The sequence below is a fragment of the Trichechus manatus genome, unplaced genomic scaffold, assembly GCF_000243295.1.
Source record: "Trichechus manatus latirostris isolate Lorelei unplaced genomic scaffold, TriManLat1.0 scaffold00201, whole genome shotgun sequence".
In the NCBI taxonomy this organism is placed as follows: domain Eukaryota; kingdom Metazoa; phylum Chordata; class Mammalia; order Sirenia; family Trichechidae; genus Trichechus; species Trichechus manatus.
In genome coordinates this window covers 2,144,997-2,167,924 of record NW_004444137.1, presented here as the reverse complement: position 1 = coordinate 2,167,924, position 22,928 = coordinate 2,144,997, and the positions used below count along the sequence as shown (strand labels likewise).

Below are 22,928 nucleotides of genomic sequence, written 5' to 3'. Positions count from 1 at the left end.
TCTTTGTAAAAGCCATCCACTTATGGTATTTCTGTTAGAGCAGCACTAGATGAGTAAGATACTCTTGTAAGATAAAAGGTGGTGCAGGCCACACCCCAGGGAAACTCCCTTTACATTGGATCAAGGATGTGACCTTAGTAAGGGTGTTACTATCCTACCCTAATCCTCTTTGACAAAAAATTACTATCACAAATTGGAGGACAACCACATAATACTGGGAATCATGGCCCAGCCAGACTATACACACATTTTTGGGGGGACATAATTCAATCAATGACAATGTGCCAGATCTTGATGAAGAAAATTATAAAACTTTATTGAAAGGAGACTAGAAAACCTAAATAAAGAAATACCAGTCCGCAAACTGAAAACATTATCAGTACTTGCCTAGTCAATCTAAATTCTATGCAAGTCCAATAAAAAGACAAACTGATAAAATTCATGTGGAGGAGTAAAATGTAAATAACAGCTGATATAATTTTGAAATATATATAGAAAGATAAATATAGAAATACATATATTTATATATACATAAATATACATAGAAAGATACAAAAATATATAGAAAGATATAAAACCTATACTCTAGAACAGTGCGGTTTCAGTCCAGAACTGAAGCTAATGGAACAAAAGAGAAAGTCTAGAAGGAGACCATATGTATAGAAATTTCACCAATGACAGAGGTGACATTACATTTAATGAAGACAAGCGATACTGTTCGTCAGATGGTGCCAAGGCTCTAGACCATCTCTAGAGACATTACTGGAGAACCCTACCTTATACCAGATGTGAACATCAATTCCAGATGGAATGAAAGCCATAGAAAGGATTACTCTAGACTATACTTTAAAACTCTTATAAATCAATAAGAAAAAGACAAACGTCCTAATAGAAAAATAAAATGTATGAACAGGCAATTCAATGGCTGTTAAACCAACAAGAAGATGTTCCACCTCACTATTTACTAGTGAAATTCCACATAAAACTACTATAAATTGCTACTTAATACCCAAGACATGGGAAGTATCTTAAATTCTGATAATACCATGTGCTGGAAAATGTGTTGGAAAATAACTTGTTAATGGCTGGTGGGAACATAAATTCCTCAGTCACTCTGGAGAGCCATCTGGCCATACCTGGTAGAGGTAGGATGTGTCCACCTGCAATTCTACCTCCAGACTTCTATCCTTGGGAGACGCTCACCCACAGAGACAAGGAGACATGTGACGGATGTTCACTGTAAGACTGTGTCACAGAAAAAGACAATCTTTGATGGTTCCGAGGTAGGGGAGGGGTGGGGACGGGAAATCACTAACTAGATAGGAGATAAGTGTTAACTTTGGTGAAGGGAAAGACAACGCGCAATATAAGGCAAGTCAGCACAACATGACCAAGGCAAAGCCATATAAGCTTCCTAGACACATCCAAATATTTTGATGGACCGATTTACTGGAGCTGAGGGCTGGGAACAATGGCCTCGGGGGACATCTAGGTCAACTGGCATAACATAGTTCATAAAGAAAATGTTCTACATCCTACTGTGGTGAGTAGTATCCGGGGTCTTAAAAGCTTGCGAGCAGCCATCTAAGATACATCTATTGGTCCCATCACGTTCAGAGCAAAGGAGAATGACGAAAACCAAAGACACAAGGAAAATACTAGTGCAAAGGACTAATGGACCACATGAACCACAGCTTCCACCAGCCTGAGCCCAGAAGAACTAGATGACGCCTGGTTACCAACTCCGATCACTCTGATAGGGATCACAATAGAGGGTCCCAGGCAGAGCAGGAGAAAAATATAGAACAAAATTCAAATTCACAAAAAACAACCAGACTTACCGGTCTGACAGAGACTGGAGGAAGCCCTGAGACTACGGCCCCCGGACACCCTGCTAACTCAGAACAGAAGCTCCTCCCAAAGTCCACCTTTCAGCCAAAGATTAAATAGGCCTATAAAACAAACAACAATACATGTGAGGAACGCGCTTCTTAGTTCAGTCAAGTATATGAGACCAAACGGGCAACACCTGCCCCAAAGCAAAGATGAGAAGGCAGGAAGGGACAGGAAAACTGGATGAATGGACACGGGGAACCCAGGGTGGAAAGGGAAAGGGGGAGAGTGCTGACACATTATAGGGATTGCAACCAATGTCACAAAACAACTTGTGTATAAAATTTTTGAATGAAAAACTAATTTGTGCTGTAAACTTTCACCCAAAACACAACAAAATTAAAAAAAGAAAATCAGCAAAAAAAACAAAAAGTTTGTCTGTGTCCTTGTTGGCGAACACAAGCAGCCTTTGCTCATTAGGCACATGGACCAATGAAGTGGGATTTACTCAGAGAATGTAATATTTATTTAGTTCAGATGGACTTGACCTGCATGTATTAACATGGACTGTCACGTGGGAAAACCCTTCTAACTTCCAAAAATAAAAAAAAACTTAGTTAAATCCAGAATAACTGTGGGTTTATCTCTCAAAAATAACTCAAGTGGACCAAAAATGCAAGACACAGGCACTTTCAGTAACACATTTAACATGCTTGATCTAATAGATGGATCCAGAAATGTGTTGCCACCATCAGACAGTACCTTTCTGGGGGAAATATTCAACAGGAAATATTCACAAGCATTAGCCATATATAACTGCAAACAAAGGAAATCTCAACAAATTACCAAAAGTAAAAACTATATAGCCCAAACAGTAAAGCAGGAAAAATCAGAAAATAACAAAAAAATAAAAGCCAATATGCCTTGGGAGGGAGGGGGAATGCAGTCAAAATGTTATTCAGAGTAAACCTTATAGTCTTAAATGCTTTTATTTGAAAATAAAAAAATGACTAATAAAAAATTACTTTTTCAAGAAGCTAACATGACATAAAAGATCACTTGTACCACCCCACACCCATCAGAATAGCTTAACATTTTTTTCAAAGGCCATCACAAATGTTGGCAATTATGTGGAACGACTATAACTCTTACACACTGTTGGTGGGAGTGCAGAGATACAATGTGGTGATTTCTTATAAAACGAAGCACACACATACCCTATGACCCAGAAATTCCACTCCTAGGTATTTACCTAACAGACATGAAAATATAGGCTTAAAAAACAAAAACAAAAAATCTTGTACAAAATAGTCACAGTCGCTTTATTCCTAATAGTCAAAAGCTGGATCCAGCCCAGGTGTCCATCAACAGAGGAATGGATAAATCAACTGGAATATTCAGATCATGGAGCACTATTCAGCAATGAACAGAAACAACCTATTGAAACCTGAAGAACATGGATGAATCTCAAAAACATTAAGTGAAAGAAAAACAAAAACAAGTCACTGTTGAGTGGATTTTGACTCACGGCGGCTCCACGTGTTGTCAGAGTAGAACTGTGCCCCATAGGGTTTTCAAGACTGAGAGCTTTTGGATCCTTGTGTTGTCAGACTAGAACTGTGCCCCATAGAGTTTTCAAGACTGAGAGCTTTTGGATCCTTGTGTTGTCATAGTAGAACTGTGCCCCATAGGGTTTTCAAGACTGAGAGCTTTTGGATCCTTGTGTTGTCAGAGTAGAACTGTGCCCCATAGGGTTTTCAAGACTGAGAGCTTTTGGATCCTTGTGTTGTCAGAGTAGAACTGTGCCCCATACGGTTTTCAAGACTGAGATCTTTTGGATCCCTGTGTTGTCAGAGTAGAACTGTGCTCCATAGGGTTTTCGTGACTGAGAGCGTTTGGAAGTAGATTGCCAGTTCTTTCTTGTGAGGTGCCTCTGAGTGGATCTGAACACCCAACCTTTCGGTTAGTAGTCAAGTGCTAAACCGTTTGCAGCACCGAGGGACTCCAGACATCGAGCTCAAATGGCTCCATACTGTAGGGTTCCACTTACACGAGCTCCAGAACAGGCAAAACCGTCCAAGGTGTAGAAAGAAAATCAGAAGTGTTCACGTGGGGTGGGGGCTGACCAGGAAGCTGCATGAAGGAACTTTCTAGAGTGATGGAAATGCTCTGTGACTGGATAGGGGTTTGGACTGCAGAGGTTTATGGATTTGTCAACCTTATAAATGATATATTTAAGATTTGTGTACTTCATTGTATGTCAATTTTACCTCAAAAAGAAGAAACGAGAACAGTAACAGATACTGAACTCTTGTTAATGATATCCATGCTGAAGTGTTTCAGGGTTAGAGTACAGATATCTGCAACTTACGCTGAAATGAATAAAAAAATAAGATGGACTGATGGATGGATAGAACCAAAGAGCCAAACCTGTTGGTGTTGAGTCGATTTTGATTCATGGCAACCCTATGTGTTACAGAGTAGAACTGCTCCATAAGGTTTTCTTGGCTGTAATCTTTATGGAAGCAGATCGCCAGGCCTTTCTTCCATGGTGCTGCTGTGTGGGTTTGAACTGCCAACCTTTTGGTTAGCAGCCAAGCGCAAACTGTTTGCACCACCCAGGGACCACGATGGATAGATGAGAGGGGTGGATAAACGGAAACATATGTGATAAAGCTAGTGTAGTAAAATATTAATGATAGGATCTAGATGGTAGGTATATGGATGTTCCATACACCTATAAAATTACTTATTTATGCAGTATTTTATTATACTATTGCTGTATTCTTGTATTAATAATAATTAACTAAAATTAACATTAATATATTATTATACATTCATATATATTATTTATAGTACACTATATACTATACAATTCTTTACGCTTTTGTTTTTTCTCATAATAAAACTGAATCAAATTGAAATTTCTCATAATAAAACAACAGGGCAAAAAAGAATATATTAAAACATGAAATGGTCCTTAATAGGGAAATTTAATTCAGATATCAATTCTCACCAAATTTATCTAAACATTCAGTGTAATTCCAATCAAAATCCCGTCAGAATTCTTCATGGAAATCAGGGCATTCTTTAATAAGACAGTATGAAAAACCCATACAGTTATTGATGAATGACACAAAATTTAAAATGCCTATAACATCAAAAAATAAGACATAAAGAACGCTTAAAAAACATTAAGAAATGAATAACGTAAAGGGAAAATGGACAAAGGATACGGAGAGGCGACTGACAAAGAGGAAATATGAATGGCAAGAATCAACTTAAACGTGCTCAAACTCACTCATAAAGGAGGATGCAGAACACAACAGGTTAAATGCATTTTTCATCCTTCAGACTGGCAAAAATTAACAAATTTGGAAAAAAATCTTACATAAGATAAGGAGAAAACGTTCTCTTCTGCTGTGGCGGGGACGTAAATCGAAAAGGACCATTTGGTAGCATTAATTATAAAAACATTAAGTCCTCTGACCCAGCATGTTTTACTTCTCAAAATCGACCTTACAAAAACTCTCATACAAGGGTCCCAGGGGCCTGTGCAGAGTTAGGACAAAATCAGAGAAACGACTCAAATTCTTACCACTACGGGGATACAAAAACAACAGGGGAAAAGTTAGGAGTCCTTGGGTAGCCCTGGTGGAGCAGTGGCGCTGGGCTGCTACCCAAAAGGTCGGCAGTTCGAATCCACCAGCTGCTCCTTGGAAACCCTATGGGGCAGTTCTACTCTGTCCTTTAGGGTCACTATGAGTCGGGATGGATTCGATAGCAATGGGTTCGGTTTCTGTTTTGTTTTATTTTTTGTGGAGGGGGTAATGCAAACAGTTAATACGCTCAGCTGCTAACCATAAGGCTGGAGATGCGAGTCCACTCCAAGGCACCTGGGAAGAAAGGCTTATTGATTTACTCTCGAAAGGTCCCAACCACTGAAAACCCTATGGTGCAGTTCTACTCTGACACACGTGGGGTCACCATGAGTCAGAATCGACTCGACAGCAACTGGTTAAGGGGAATAGTTAAACGCTACATGGAATGTTATAGAGAGGAAAGAAGAAGATCAGGGGAATTTAAATATACTGACATAGATCTCTAAGACGTGCTGTTAATTAAACACACCAAGTATAACATCACTTATGTGAAACAGTAAATCAAGGTGAGCTGACGTATTTCTCTAGGTACGTACATGTATTACATGCTGAGGAAAACCCTGGTCTGATACAATCAAATCACCATGGAAGTGGAAAGACAGAGACAGACCGGGTGGTCAGACAGAACTTTCTCTTTATGGGCAAGGCAGGTATTATTTACAGGATCATGTCAGTGTAATCTATAAACAATGAGAAGAAAATCAAAGTAAAAGTATTTTCAAATAAAAGAAAAATAATGAGTCAACTTCTGAAATGATTTCTATGTCTTCCAAAGCCTTATAAAATGTGACCTTGGTACAATTTCTTCTTTAGTCACTGTTACAGATTGAATTGGGTCCCCCCAAAATGTGTGTCAACTTGGCTAGGCCATGATTCCCAGTACTGTGTGATTGTTCACCATTTTGTCATCTGATGTGATTTTCCTATGTGTTGAAAATCCTAGCTTTGTGATGTTAATGAGGCAGGATTAGAGGCAGTTATGTTAATGAGGCAGGACCGACTCTACAAGATTAGGTTATATCTTGAGTCAATCTCTTTTGAGATATAAAAGAGAGAAGCAAGCAGAGAGACAGCGGGACCTCATACCACCAAGAAAGTAGTGCCAGGAGCAGAGCATGTCCTTTGGACTTGGGGTCTGTGCGCTGAGAAGCTCCTAGACCAGGGGAAGACTGATAACAAGGACCATCATCCTCCAGAAAGAGGGAGCCTTCCTCTGGAGCTGGTGCCCTGAATTTGGACTTGTAGCCTCCTAGACTGTGAGAGAATAAACTTCTCTTTGTTAAAGCCATCCACGTGTGGTATTTCTGTTAGAGCAGCACTAGATGACTAAGACACTCACGTTTCATTTATTCTCCATGAAGGATTATTAAGGTGAAATACTTTTTAACTCCTACTGAGGACAGAACATTCTCAAAAACCTGCCTTCTATATAAAGTCACCTTGACGGATGCTCAGAAGGGTATCTCCCTCGTCCAATTCCCCAACAGATCATCATCCCAACAAGTAATGTTTATCAGGCATCAGTGAAATGTGAACAAGCAAACAGTGCTTAATTAATCAACTACATCGTGTTTGTGTTATTGTTGACAACACTTAAAACTCAACTGCTCACTCTCCAGCAGTACAGGAAATGACAGGAATTCAATAGTCATTGCTAATCTTAAATACAGGCAATAAAAAAGGAGTAATAACACATTTACTTGATGTCAGAACGTTAGACAATCAGAGGAAAATTTCCCCAAAATAAAATGCGGTGCAGTGGAAAGGCATGGTATTGGGAAACAAGAGGCTTGGGCACATAGCCAATTCTGTCAATAACTCACCACAGAATACCAAGCAAGGCTCCAAGCCTCCATTTCCCCATCTTTAAAACGGGTTTGACATCTCGCGTATCTCAGAGGGTTTCCTGAGGCTCATGGGTACCCATTTTATAAATTGCACCTATAAATGCAGTTATTGGTAGTGCTGGGATTTCAGAGTGAGAACTACCTCTATGTTTTCAAATAGCTTTATATATTCTGGTGGTCTTAGCAATCTGGTCTAAATATCGCTTGTATCAGGTCATGAGCGCAGACAGAAATGAACAGTTTTCGTGTGTGTGTGTGACATCTTTTCTTTACATTAAACGTGGAAAACGCAAAAGTTCCCCAGAGGATTTTTATCAGCCCAAACCAAGCACAGTGCCATCCTCACGTGAAGTCCCGCCAACTTCTATTAAATTCAGCCAAGACTTGTGGGAAGTACAAGTGGCGTTTGCCAGATTTCTAACCTGGATTCTTACAGAGTGGAAACCTTTGGAGGCTCAGAAAATGATGGGAATGAAAGATACTTACTGAAAATTATGATTTGGGCTGTGTGTTGGACCTAGAAGGATAAAACAAAACAAAAGAACAAGTTATTAAGACTTCATGATTTGGAATAAAAGAGTTTTCACATCAGGCCAACGATAACGCGGCTAAACGCAATACGCTCATTTGTGGTGAATGGGCCTCTGGCCTTGGGCTCTATCTGCGTTGCTTGCCTGTGATTATGTGCCAGTGACCCTGGAAACCCCAAGGAAGGGAAGGGGTGCTTTTCTGCTCATGCAGAGACTTCTGGAGATGTTCTGGGAGTTTTTGCTCTCTCTCCTCTTGCTCTTCTAATCTTATAGGTTTATCTTGATACGTCAAGTGTATTTTACAAACCTGAGATAACACGGTCTGGGGTTTGTGTGACAGGACTTGGGGGTTGCCTGGGACCTCTCTCAGAACTCTGAAGAACCAAAAACCAGTCGCCCCAGAGTTGACTCTGACTCATGGCGACCTCATGTGTGTCAGAGGAGAACTGGGCTCCATCAGGTTTACAACGGCTGATTTTTCAGAAGTAGATCAGCAGGCCTTTCTTCCAAAGCACCTCTGGGATAGACTCGAATAGCCAACCTTCCAGTTAGCGGCCAAGTGTGTTAACCATCTGTACCACCCAGGGATTCTGATGATAGGGGGATACATTCCTTCCTGCCATTTAATCCCCTTCCGTCCTCGTGGGGAGCCCAAAGAGTGTAGCATCGTTACTAATGCCCTCTCTTTCAGCTCAGTTCGGGTCTCTGTGGGGTGGAGATGTGCGCGTCTCAGTTTTATAGAACAATCTCAGTGCCCGCGAGGCCTGCCTCAGACTCATCTATTCTCCCTCGAAACCTGGCTGCCCTGTACCTTGACAGGAATCTCTGACCTCCTGAAACGCAACCTTTTCCTCAGATGTCACGGCACACAGAACATCTGATAATCAGAGGAAAATCTCCCCAAACTAAACATGGTGCCATGGAAAGATACTGGAAACAAGAGGCCTGAGCTGAAAGCCACATTCTGTCAACAACTCCGTGTGCCTGGGTATCTGCTCTGTGGACCACGTTTATAGCCCATTCCATCTGCATCTACTGCCTTTTATGACTGGTAAACAGCTAACAGGTTAAGCCAGGGTCTCGGACGCAATAGGAAACGCTTTGGGGAATGGTTTTATAGATTTTCTTTCATGTTGAGTTGTGTGTGTTCAGTTTCAAATTGCAAATTAGCATCTCCCTCGGTGGCTGGGACTGTTCAAAGCGGGCGTCCTATCTGTCAAGAGACACACCCTCCATGGTAGCACTCACCAAGCCTCACAAACAGGACGCCAGTGGCCGTGATGGTCTTCACCCCGTTGGTGGCCACGCACTGATAGTACCCAGTGTCTGTGGTGTCCAAGTCTTGAATCCTCAACCGAGAACCGTATTCCGTCTTCCGGATGATGATCCTCCGGGGCTCCTGCACAACCGGGGCATCATTCTTTAGCCACCGCACGTTGGGGGGTGGGTTCCCCGCCACTTTGCAGTGCAGGATCGCCGTCTGCCCCTGGACGATGGTTATATTGTTTACTGGCTCCAGGAAATTCAGAAAATAACCTGTGGAGGAGAAGGATCACGGGAGAGCAAGCTTTAGAAAGGTCGGGAGAAAGCACTGCCTGGTGCTCCTTTGATAAACCACACCGAGGGACTGCTTCCGTTTTTGCTCTCTCTCCAAGCACTAAATCTAACAACAACAAAATAACGAGAAAACAGAAACCCAAAATGTTTTGCCATTGAGTTGCTTCCGACTCATGGCAACCCCATGTGTTACAGAGTGTCATGGATTGAATTATGTCCCTGCAAAATGTGTGTTTATCAATTTGGCTGGGCCATGATTCCTGGTCCTGTGTGATTTTCCTGTATGTTGTAAATCCTGCCTCTATGATGTTAATGAGGGAGAATGGGTGGCAGTTGTGTTAGTAAGGCAGGACTCAATTTACAAGACCGGGTTGTGTCCTGAGGCAATCTCTTGAGATATAAAAGACAGAAGTGAGCAGTGAGACAGGGCGACCTCATACCATCAAGAAAGTAGTGCTGGGAGCAGAGGGCGTCCTTTGGACTGGGGTCCCTGTGCAGAGAAGCTCCTAGTCCGGGGGAACACTGAAGAGAAGAAGGTCAACAGAGAGAAAAAGCCTTCCCCTGGAGCTGACGCCCTGAATTTGGACTTTTAGCCTACTTTAATTGTGAGGAAATAAACTTCTCTTCGTTAAAACCATCCACTTGGGGTGTTTCTGTTATAGCAGCGCTAGATGACTAAGACACAGAGTAAAACTGTGCTCCATAGGATTTTCTTGGCTGTAATCTTCACAGAAGCAGATCATCAGGCCTTTCTTCTGCGGTGCCACTGGGTGGGTTCGAACAGCCAGCTTTTAGGTTAGTAGTTAACTGTCAACCATAGGCACCACCCAGAGATTGAATCTCCCAGGGCTGGTCAATATGATATAAACTCACATTCAGAGGTTCTCTCTCCCCACCTAGCACACCATCCCCAATACATAAAATATAAGAAGAGGTGTCCAAACACAGGGATCCTCATAAACACAACAGAAATCATAAGGCTGAGTGGAAATGAAGGTCCCTGTGCCCGGATCGGGAGCTGGCAGAAAATGTCCAGCGCTCTCAAGCTAGAGGGAAGACGGGTTCTAACAGTGTCCCCAGACAGGGAGAGTGGCAGGGTCTGACCTCAGAAAGTGGGCTGCACAAGCCGTCCTGGGTTGTGGAGTCCCCAGTACCTGAGTGGGGCAGGGGAGTCTCAGCTGATGACGCATGGCGACATGGAATAAGGGAAAGTAAAAGCGATGGCCGAGACTTAAGTGCCTGTACGTGTGTGTGGTGGGTCACGCGGCTGGAGGGGTTACTCTCTCTCGAGCTGAGCGTGCAAACTAAAATTCCACAGCACGTAAGGAAAACTGTGCTAAACGGACCACACGGTCAATCATCAGGAGGTGAACTTGCTTCAGATAAAACTAAAGTAATACAGCGATCGGAAAATGGCTTTAAAATATATTTATCTTGAGTCGTTGGCCTTATTTTTTGGTTGTTTCCTCTCCTTTTTTGTTTTGTAATGAAACTGAAAGATGACATAAAATTATATCTATTATTACTGATTTAATTGAAAAATTAAAGGCTTTCTAATGGACTCTTATCGATGGTCCCCAGATGCTGGGTGGGAGGACGCATCCGCAGAGAGGGAGGGAAGGAGGCTGCCGATTTCAAGATGAAGGGATAGTTTTCATTCACAAGGGAGAGACAATAGCTATCAGTCTGAAGAGCTGTCACTAAATGAGCACAGATCACTATTTATTAACATCATTCGGTTCTACCTTGATTTATCCTAGTTAACCCTCTTCTCAATGCACTGAATTAAGTCACAGAAGGTAATTCTTGGGGATGCCACAAAGCTGGAAAGTAACTGTAATGCCGACGGCAGGCAGTCTAAGACGGGTTACAACGAACCAAGTGAAATTCGGAATGAAAGGTCTTCATGAAATCAACATCAATCAAAGTGCAACATGAGGAGATCTGGCATTCCTGAAGCTTCTGGGCAAGACCCTGAGTATCTCTGTATCTTTGTGGAACACAGGCTCAATCAGATTGGACAGTGTGAAGTGGTTACTTTGATACAATCTGGGATGCCCAAGAAACCTAGCACACAGGATACAGAAGACACATTGTTTCATAATGTTCTTGCAGAAGCTCATCTTCCAGTTATTTAGTATTCAAACTCTGCATCAAAATAGAGTACGGATTCTTTATAACACCAAACGCATAGTCGGGAATGTAAAATAGCAACTAAATTATAACTTAAAATAACAAATGACATATTAGAATAAAGTCACAATTATTTCCTCTGGGCGTAAGCTCAATGACAATTCTCATCTCTACCCCCACAACAGTTCCTGTATGGACCTTTGGCAGATCGTGGATTTCCAATAAATACGGTAACTCCAGGAACTGGCTGAGGGTAGATGAGAAAGAGCAGGGTCTGTCCAGGCTGCCCAGTCTCCGAGCTGACTGACATAAACCTAGAAGAGCAGATCCAGGGGTATCTGAGGGAAGGAGCACAAGGGGGCACTGCTGGCTCTCAGATCTATTTGGCTGTCTGGCTTGACAGGGGTTCTGCCACCTCCCCCTCCATTTTTATGGCATTAGCGTACATCATTTATAGCAATGACTTGGGACATCTCCAGCAGTTGGATAAATATTGTGAAAAATATAGGATTTTTTTGGCTTCATCATGGACAAAACATGTATATATAGAGAAAGATGATGGGGAGGTGGAAGGAAGAAATAAAGGGGGCTGTTCCTGTTATAAAGCTTAGAAGGGAAAACCTGGGGTAACAGTGGACTTTCCAGTTACCATAAATAGACCCTCATCAACTACATCTTTTCAAAATACTTCTTACACCCAATGTATATGGGAACCCAGACACCTTTTTCACTCGGGTCATAGTTTCTCCCTTACCCTTGACCATCCAATTGACAAGCGTGTTTATATAGGGTCTCTCTGTGTCCCCCAAAAAGTCTCCAGAAGAAGTACAGACTAGGAAAATGAGTTCCCACAAGCCGTCACCCACACTTGGGTAACGCAGAACTGGGCTTAACCTCCTCCCACTTGTATGGAAATCTGTAAAACCATCTACTAGCATCAGGAGGAGTCTTAATTCAGGGATGGTGCCAGTATTTCCCTTTTGACGACCTCCCCAGGGAGGTGAGGAAAACTGAGCCTTCAGGAAGAAATTAAGATGAGTAATGAAGAGACAGAAGGGTAGGTGGTGCAAATAGTTAACACCAACTGAAAGGTTGGAGGTTTGAGTCCACCCAGAGGCAACTTGGAAACCTTGGGGGTGTAGTGGTTAAGAGCTATGGCTGCTAACCAAGCGGTCAGTAGTTCGAATCCACCAGGCCCTCCTTGGAAACCCTATGGGGCAGCTCATCTCTGTCCTATATATAGGGTCACTATGAGTCGGAATAGACCCAATGGCAATGGATTTTTTTTTTTTTTTTGTTTAAAGAGGCAACTTAAGGAGCACCGGTGGCGCAGTGGTTAAGCGCTCAGCTGCTAACCGAAAGGTCAGTGGTTTAAACCCTCCAGCCGCTCTGTGAGAGAACGATGTGGCAGACAGCTTCCATAAAGATTACAGCGTTGGAAATCCTATAGGGTCGCTATGAGTCAGAATTGACTCTACGGCAACGGGTTTGGGTTTGGGTTTGGTTAGAGGCAACTTAAGAAGCCCTGGTAGCACAATGGTTAAGCACTTGGCTGCTAACAAAAAGGTCGATGTTTGAATCCACCAGCCACTCCGTGGGAGAAAAGACCTGGCGATTTGCTCCTGTAAAGATTATAGTTTAGGAAACCCTGTGAGGTAGTTCTACTCTGTTATACAGAGTTACTAGCAGCCAAAATCAACTTGATGGCCACAGCCAACAACACAGGTATCTTGGAAAAAGGTCTGGCAATCTATTTCAGAAAAATCAGCCACTGAAAATACTATTGAAAGGATAAATACTGTATGATCTTACTCATAAGAAATAAGCAAATGGAAAAACTAATCACCAGTTTTATACAGAAAGGAAAGAGGTACCCAATAGCTAACGTTTTATTAATAGAAGAAGAGCAAAGTAGGAGACCTCATATTTCCGGATCTCAGAACTTACTATACAGCCACATAGATCAAATGAACAGAACTGAGAACCTGAGGCTCATAGCACGCCCACCATCTTGAATAAGCAAGGGGTGGTGCCTGCCATCCTATGTGAAATGAGAACTAACTCTTTGCACGTAAGTTATCTCCTTATTAGGTAATGTAGAAACTAACCCCGTCTTTAAGATAGGTCCTTATTTAGGTATACTCCCGGTTCTGGTTCAGTTAAGAAGAAACAAGAGACTGTGGTCTCAAGACCAGTCAAAACTGATCTGGAACCAGGTTTTGCCCGCCTGACATGCGCAGTACCAACAACCGAGTCGCTTGGATGACCTATGGACGTCAGAGGCTGAAACACACACTCCGTCTACACCACGGACGTGGGCAAAATGCCATCTTTGTGGGCCCCCTCTTATACTGAGCAGGCGCAGAAGATCAGACCGCCCCAGGAACGCCTTTATGGGCCAAACCAATCAGCAGGCTGACTCCACCTAGGGGCGCCCCTAAAGACCACAGACCCAATTTTACTGTACCCATATAAACCTCTAGAGCGATTGTTCAGGGACCACCTTGGCAACACAAGTCCAGGTGGGCTCCTTTACTTGGCCAACTAAATAAAGCTTCTTCTTCCACTTTCACTGCTTCGTGTCTTTCTAGCCACACTGAGCAGACCTGGAAGCATCCGGTTACAAACTCACAAGTAAATCCATCCACCTACAGACAGCCGATCTTCCACAAAGGGTCGAAGTCCATTGATTGGGGAAGAGAGGGTCTTTTTAACAAATGGTGCTGGGGAAACTGGATATCCATTTGCGGAAAAATTAAACAGGATCCATACCTCACACCATACATAAAAACTAACTCAAAATGGATCAAAACCTAAATGTTAAACCTAAAACTATAAAGTTCCTGGAAGATAACATAGGGACAAAGTTAGGGGTCCTAATTTATGGCATAAATACACTATCAAACATAACTAAAAATGTACAAACAACAGAATATAAACTAGATAACTGAAACCTGCTAAAAATTAAATACTTACGCTCCTCAAAAGACTTTACCAAGAGTAAAAAGGGAAACCACAGACTGGGAAAATTTTTTTGGCAAGGACATATCTGACAAGGGTCTAAGCTCTAAAATATGTAGAAAACTTCAACACCTCAACAACAAAAAGACAAACAATCCAGTCAAAACATGAGCAAAGGACATGAACAGACGCTTTACCAAGAGGACATTCAGGAGGCTAACAAACACACGAAGAGATGCTCACAATCATTAGCCATGAGAAATGCAAATCAAAACTGCAATGAAATACCGTCTCACCCCTGCAAAAAACAGAAAAGAGCAAATGCTGGTGAGGTTGTGGGGAGACTGGAACTCTTACACACTGCTGGTGAGACTGTCGAATGGTACGACCAGTGTGGACAAGGCTATGGCGCCACCTCAAAAAGCTAGACATAGAAATACCATATGATCCAGAAATCCCACTCCTAGGAATATATCCTAGAGAAAGAAGAGCCGTCACATGAACAGACATATGCACACTCATGTTCTTTGCAGCACTATTCACAACAGCAAAAAGTAGAAACAATCTTAGTGTCCACCAAAGGATGAATGAATAAGCAAAATGTGGTACATACATAAATGGAATACTACACAACTGTAAAGAATAATTAGGAGTCTGCAAAACATCATACAGATGAATCTGGAGGATGTTATGCTGAGTGAAATAAGTCAATCACAAAAGGACAAATATCGAATGACACCACTTTTATCAAAAGTCAAAAGTAGGTTTACATACAGAAAGCAACATTCTTAGATGGTTACCAGGGATGGAAGGGGAAGGGAGGGAGAATCACTTATTAGACAGTAGACACATGTCAATTCTGGCGAAGGGAAAGGCAATACACAATATGGGGGAAGTCAGCACAATGTGACCAAGCTAAATGAAAACACTTAGAGGTACGCAAGGATAAAGGACAACTCTGGTAAATTCTGTAACATATACAGTTTTCCAACAACAGTAATAACAACCAAAATGTGTGCGTGGTTACACAGGTAGATATGACGCTATATAGGTGTAGGAGGGTATATGGGAGTACATGGCTGTGCATATATAGGTACATTTGTGGCATTTGTATATACATATTTGAATGTGCTACATATATATTCGTATACATAATAGAGCACAGAGGGGGCACAGTTATGGAAACTTTCTAGACATATCCAAATACCTCGTGGGACTGAGTTACTGGGTTTGAAGGCTCAGGATCATAGTCTCCGGGGACATCTAGGTCAACTGGCATAACATAGTTTACAAACACAATGTTCTACATCCTAGTTTGGTGAGTAGCCTCTGGGGTCTTAAAAGCTTGTGAGCGGCCAAGTGGCTATCTAAGATACAACTATTGTTCTTCTTCCATCTGGAGCAAGGGAGAGTGAAGCAAACCAAAGACTCAAGGAAGCAATTAGTCCATAGGAATAATGGCCTGCACGAACCACAGCCTCCTCTAGCCTGAGACCAGAAGAACTAGACGGTGCCCGGCTACCACCACCAAACCACTTTAACCAAGGGCACAATAGAAGGTCCTGGTTAGAATGGGCAAAAAATGTAGAACAAAACTCAAATTCATAAAAAAGACCAGACTCACTGGACTGATAGAGACTGCTGGAACCCCAGAGACTATCTCCCTAAGACACCCTTTCAACCCAGAACTGAAGCCACTCCTGGAGGTCACCTTTCAGCCAAATAACAGACTGGCTTATAAAATAAACAGTAACACCCATGAGGAATGTGCTCCTTAGAACAATCAGCTATACGAGACTAAACCACAACACGTGCCCAAAAGCAAAGATGAGAAGGCAAGGAGGGACGGGGAAACTGGAGGGATGGAAACTGGGAAGCCAGGGTGGAAATGGGGAGAGTGCCAACACATTGTGGGGACAGCAACAATGTCATGGAACAAGTTGTGTATGCACTGTTGAATGGGACACTAATTTGCTGTGTAAACTTTCACCTAAAACACAATAAAATGTTCAAAAAGAAAGAAGCACATATATAGAAACCAAAGATTATTAGTGATTAGCAGGGGTGGGAGAGAGGGGGAAACACACCATTTTTGTTTGGGAGGCATTGAATTTACATTAATGGTGGTGGAAAAGGATCCTGATAATGGCCGCACAACTCGAAGAACATAATCAAAGTCATTGAATTGTAAGTCTAGCAAATGTCGTATTGGCAAATGTTTTGGTGTGTATATTTTCACCGCAATAAAAAAAAAAAGGAAAACTAAAGAAAAGAAAAGAAAAGAAAAGAAAACCCTATGGTGCACAGACCTACTCGGAAGCACACGGGGTGGTCATGAGTTGGAGTATACGTCACAGCAACTGCCAATGAAGAAAAGCTAATTTGCACACATGGTGTCAACACGCTGGTATTTTCTCCACCCTTCAAATATTTTCCCCCACTTGGAAGTGGGTAGGTGGAGACACTTGTGCTCTTAAAACAGACCAAGCTGGTTCCTCTTGTTCAACATGCCAAGAACATCCTTCCCTCCCATCTTTGCAGGACAGGTTATTTCTCAAGGGTCAAGTGTCTGCTGGAAAGTCATCTGCTCTGAAAGGTCTTCCCTGGCTACTCCATCTCAAACAAAGGTCCATTCGTGTCTAACTTGCTGTGCCAGTCCACCAATCTACTGGACTGTGGCTACAGCAACATCATTTTAATTCTTAAAAATTACCGATAACCGAAGTACATGTTTTCAGATCAAGAGTAACAACTATTACTTTTTGGAGGTAATTTTCTCAATTTAATGTGTATTTTTCTCTTCCAGATTAAATTTAGAATCATCCCAACAGGTTCCATTTTGAAAAATAGGGTTTTGATGCAGAAAGAAAATTCAGATAGATGATTTGTATAAATTTGTCCTCTCTGGTGGTGTAGTGGTTAAGAGCTACGGCTGCTAACCAAGAGGTGGGCAGTTCGAATCCACCAGGCAGTCCTTGGAAACCTTATGAGGCAGTTCTACTCTATCCCATAGGGTCGCTATGAGTTGGAATCGACTCGAGAACAACAGGTTTGGTTTTTTTTTTTTGGTCCTTGCTACAATACTGAGAAAGCATGGTCTATGTCTCTATTTCAGATCGTTTTATCAATTCTGAAAAGCTTTATATTTTAATTCCTACAGATCTTCACATTTATTTTTAGGTATATCTCTTGGTGTCATTTAATTTTTCTTACCGTTGTGAATTGGTTCTATTTCTATTACTTCTGTCTAAATGGTTTTTTAAAGCTCATAGGGAAACTATTAGATTTATACATATTGTATTACATTCCTATTGCTGCTGTAACAAGTTACCACACAATTAGTGGCTTAAAACAACATAAAAGTATTATCTTACAGTTCTGGAGGGAGAAAGACTAAAATCAAGGAGTGGGCAGGGCTGCATTCCTTCTGGGGTCTCTAGGGGACAATCTGTCTTTTCCAACTGCTAGAGGCTGCTACATTCCTTGGCTCACGGCCCCTTCCTCACATCACTCCGATCTGTGCTTCCATCTTCACATTCCCTTTTCTTACTCTGACCCTCTTGCCCCCTCTTATAAGGACCCTTGTGATTGATTACACTGGGCCCACCAGATAATCTTCCAATCTCAAACTCCTTAATTTAATCACATCTGCAAAGTCCTTTGTGATGTAAGGTAACACACTCACTCACAGGTCCTGGGATTAGGGCTAGTCTGCTATATTTTAAATCCTGTCACTTTACTGGAGGCCTGGCTGTGCAGTAATTAAGAGCTGGGCTGCTCACCAAAAGGTCAGCAGTTCAAATCCACTAGCCATTCCTCGGAAATCCTATGGGGCAGTTCTACTCTGTGCTATAGGGTTGCTCTTGAGTTAGAATCGACTGAACAGCAATGGGTATGTGTGTGTCACGTTACTGAACTATCTTATTACAATAGTTTTTGACTTCATTTTCTAGGTAGATATCATTTTCAAATAACAATAATTAATCTTTATGCTTTCAAAATTCATACAGTCCATATCTCCTTTTGCATAATTGTTTTGTTCAATATTAATTTTTTATTTCAATTTTTAAATTAATACTGCAGTGTAACAAATATGAAAAAAACCACAGATATTAAAATAAGAGATCCACGTATAGAACATCAAGATTTTACACTAACATTTTCCTATATTTGACTTAGAATAATTAAAAAAATAAAATATTCTCAACTCAAAGTCTACACTCTCCCTTACTTTGCCCTCCTTCCTCACAGAACTAGTATGTACTAGTCTTATGCATGGCTATATATCCATATATAGGAAGGAAGGATGGCAAGAGTACATCTTACATACATTGGACATGTTGTCAGGAGGGATCAGTCCCTGGAGAAGGACATCATGCTTGGGAAAGTACAGGGTCAGCGAAAAAGAGGAAGACCCTCGATGAGATGGATTGACACAGTGGCTGCAACAATGGGCTCAAGCATAACAATTGTCAGCATGGTGCAGGACTGGGCAGTGTTTTGTTCTGTGGTGCCTAGGGTCACTATGAGTCGGAATTGACTTGACAGCACCTAACAACAACAATATAACCAAAAACAATATTTGCATTATTTTATATTTTTAGAAATTTCCCCTGAAATATTATCTTTTTGTTGCTGTTTTTTTTTTCATTCAAAGTCAGCTTGGAATTTATCTATGTTCATATAAGTTCATTTATTTAAAAAATTGTATAATAGTCCTCTATACAAACAAATCACACTTTCTTTATCCTTTTCCCAACTAAGGGACAGCAAGTTGTTTCCAGGAGTCCCTGAGTGACAAAAATGGTTAAGCACTCAACTACTAGCTGAAAGGCTGGAGGTTCGAACCTACCCAGAGGTGCCCCAGAAGAAAGGCCTGGCAATCTGCTTCTGAAAGGACACAGCCTTGAAAACCCTATGGAGCAATTCTACTCTGTACACATGGGGTCACCATTAGTCTGCATCGACTTGACGGCAACTAACAAGTTGTTTCCATTTTTTTTTACAAGAACAGTGTTTAATTTCTCCTCATGCCCATGTACAAGCGTATCTCAAAAGTGTCCACCTAGATGTGGAAATGTTAAGTCACAGCGTCTTGAAAATCTTCAGTTTAACTAGGTCTCAAAAGTGTTTGAAACACGATAGTGATGATGGTTCCACAACATGGTGAACATAATCATGATGGTTAATGTTATGTGTCAACTCAGCTAGGCTATGATTCCCAGTGGTTTGGCAGACACTATGTAATCACCTTCCATTTTGTAATCTAATGTGAGCAGCCAATCAGCTGAAAGGGGAGTTTCGTTGGGGGCGTGGCCTGCTTCTCATATATAAATGGATGTTCTAGCAAAGCTCGCTTTCTCTCGATCCTGCACTCTTCTCATTGCCTGACCTCCGGTTCTTGGGATGTAAGCCTGCAGAAATCTCTGGCCTGCCACCTGACCTGCAGACTTTGGATTTGCCAACCCTAGTGACCCCGTGAGCCAGAAGAGGCCTCTAGCCTGCCACCTGACCTGCAGATTTGGGGTTTGTCAGCCCTGCAACTACATGAGCTAGTAGAGGTTTTCAGCCTGTTGCCTGACCCACAGATTTGGGACTTGCCAGCGTCCACAGCTGTGTCAGCCATTTCCTTGAAGTAAATTTCTCCCTCTATATCTCTGTGTACATTTTACTGGCTTTGCACCTCTAGAGAACTCAGACAATTAATGTCACTGAATTGTCCATGAAAAATAGTTGAAATGGTAAATGCTTTGTTATATGTATTGTACCACAATTTTTGTTTTAAAAAGTGCTTGAAACAATTTTTACTCCCACTAGCAATGTCCTCCACCACCTGCCTGTGAGTTTGTCCTACTCTGGTGGTTCATGTTGCTATGATGCTGGAAGCTATGCCACCAATATTTTAAATACCAGCACGGTCATCCGTGGTGGACAGGTTTCAGCGGAGCTTCCAAACAAGACAGAATAGGAAAAAAAGAACTGGTGATCTACTTCTGAAAATCAGTCAGTGGAAATCCTGTGGATCACAACAGAACACTGTACGATCTACAGCCAATCGTGGGAATAGCACAGGTCCAGGCAGCATTTCATTTCCTTGCGCATGGGGTCGCCATGAGTCTGGGCTGATTCAACAGCAACTAACAACAAGAAATGTCCAAATTAACATGTTTAACCACAACTTTGTCAACATTTGGCGTTTCCAGGCTTTAAAATGTTTGCCAAACTGATGGGCATGAAACAGCGCTGTTTCATTTTAGTTTGTGTTTTAAGAATTACTCGTGAGCTGGGGAATCTTTTGGAATGTTTACTGGCCAACGGGGACTTCATTCTGTAACTGTCTGCTTCTATCTTTACTCTGTTGCTTTTTCTAACATCTGTAGTTACTTACTTTTCAATCCTTTTCCTTTTCTAATATATGCAATGAATGTAAGATATTTTCCTCCAACTTCTTTAGCTATCCCATAGATTATTTTATGTAATCTTCACACAGTTGGTCAGACTCAAATACCTTATCACTTACATTATGTTTTTCTTCTTTTTATTAAAACCCCACCAACCAAACTCACTGCCGTTGAGTCGGTTCCAATTCATAGAAACCCTATGGCACAGAGCAGAACTGCCCCACAGGGTTTCTAAGGCTGTAAATCTCTACGGAAGCAGACTGCCACATCTTTCTCCCGCGGAGCAGCTGGTGAGTTCGAACCACAGACCTTTTGGTTAGCAGCCATGCGCTTTAATCACTGTGCAACCAGGGGGGCCCTGAACTATTAAAAGGTGTTTTACTTACACTGTGGGCACAGAACACAGTGTAGGTGATAACAACTCTTTGATACCATTGGACTTTGTTTTATAGTCTAGTGTATGGTTAACACCTATGAATGTTCCCCCACTGGATTGGTAAGAATGCATTTTCTCTAACTGCTCAGGTCAGGGTTTTATACATGCTCATTAGGTCAAGCTTGCCAATTTTGTTGTGCAAATATGTAAAAATGCTGATCTAGTAGTTTCGATGAGATATGTGCGACCTGATTCTGTATTTCTCAAATGGCTATCCGTAACTCCATCACATTGCCTTTATATACTGTAAACTATGTTACTGGGTGCATTCAACTTCAGGTTTATTACTTCCTTTGGTCCTTATGGAAACCCTGGTGATGCAGTGGTTAAGAGCTACAGCTGCTAGTCAAAAGGTTAGCAGTTCAAATCCACCAGGCGCTCCTTGGAAACCCTATGGGGCAGTTCTACTCTGTTCTATAGGGTCGCGATAAGTCGGAATCGACTGGATGGCAATGGATTTGTTTTTTTTTTTTTGGTTTGGTCCTTATATCACTATGTAATGCTTTTTGTCTAAAAGGCCTGTGTTGGACAAAGAACTTGGTTTGGGCTTTGTCTCTGGTTTCTGAAAATAGCCCGAGCACTTAAGATGCTCTTTGTTTTCCAAAATATCCAGGCAAATAGGGGCTACATCTGGGAAACTAACTTCAGAAAGGTAGGTGGTACGATGCAGTCATGCATATACGTTGATTGGGTCGATCATAACTATGCATTAAGATCCCAGTCATGCATATTCATTGAGGTTCCAATGACTAAGGGATCCTGGGCCTTGGAGCTCTCTCTTTCTTGGTCTCCTGGCTTGGTGAGAACATCCATGAACAGAAGATGATGGGAGTGGAGGCCTCATGCTGGGAACTCTTCTCAGACCTCGCCTGTTGTGTCTCTTCGCTTGTATCGTTTCTGGTTATAATAAATGCGTAACTGTGAGAATAGGTAACAGTCTCCATAATTTAGTGAGCCGTTATAGAGAATTAATGAACTCACAAGGGGCAATGGGATTGACTTGGCTCAGCGTGGCTAATTCAGAGGAGGGCTGTGCAGGCAGTCGTAAGGACAGAGTCCTAATTCATGATGAAACGGCTTTGGATGGCTGGGTGACAGAGAAAGGCTGCACAGGTAGTCGATGAAGAAGGAGAGTCTTTCTACCTTGTGACCTAACCCCGGGGTTAAGAGGGAGAGAGGGGGCTCCTGATCTGAAAGGCAGGGAGTTGTGCAGGCTCCTGAGTCTACAGCGGGTACCACATTACCTAGCCCTTGTGCGGTCAGGGATGTTTTGACCTAACTATGGGTAGTTAGGGTGAAACAGGAAGTGCCACAAAAGATGTGGCTGGTGCCAAGGAATGGAGATGTGGGAAGGTGAGGCCTGGGTTCCCTTCCAGGTGGGAACTGGATTCATGCTGATCTTTGTCATGAAGTTAGTGATAAAGGTGAGGTTTGCCCACCTCACCCCTTTTGTAGCCTCACAAGGCCATTTTGTCTATTAATATAGCTACCTCAGGGTACTTTTGGTTAATAATACTCTGTGGTGCAGTGAATTACTTAATATAGCCCTTCTAGCTATGGTCTTGTGA

At 42.0% G+C, this 22,928-nt stretch overlaps 1 protein-coding gene across 1 annotated transcript in view; it reads right to left on the bottom strand.

The window, feature by feature from the left end:
- ROR2 (receptor tyrosine kinase like orphan receptor 2) overlaps positions 1-22,928 on the bottom strand; it is a 73,366-nt gene that overhangs the window by 32,900 nt on the left and 17,538 nt on the right. The window contains exons 2-3 of the mRNA XM_004387974.3: positions 9,121-9,408; positions 7,829-7,859 (exon numbers count right to left, since the gene is read on the bottom strand). Coding sequence (XP_004388031.1) covers positions 7,829-7,859; positions 9,121-9,408 — 319 coding nt within the window. The remainder of the gene's footprint in view (positions 1-7,828; positions 7,860-9,120; positions 9,409-22,928) is intronic.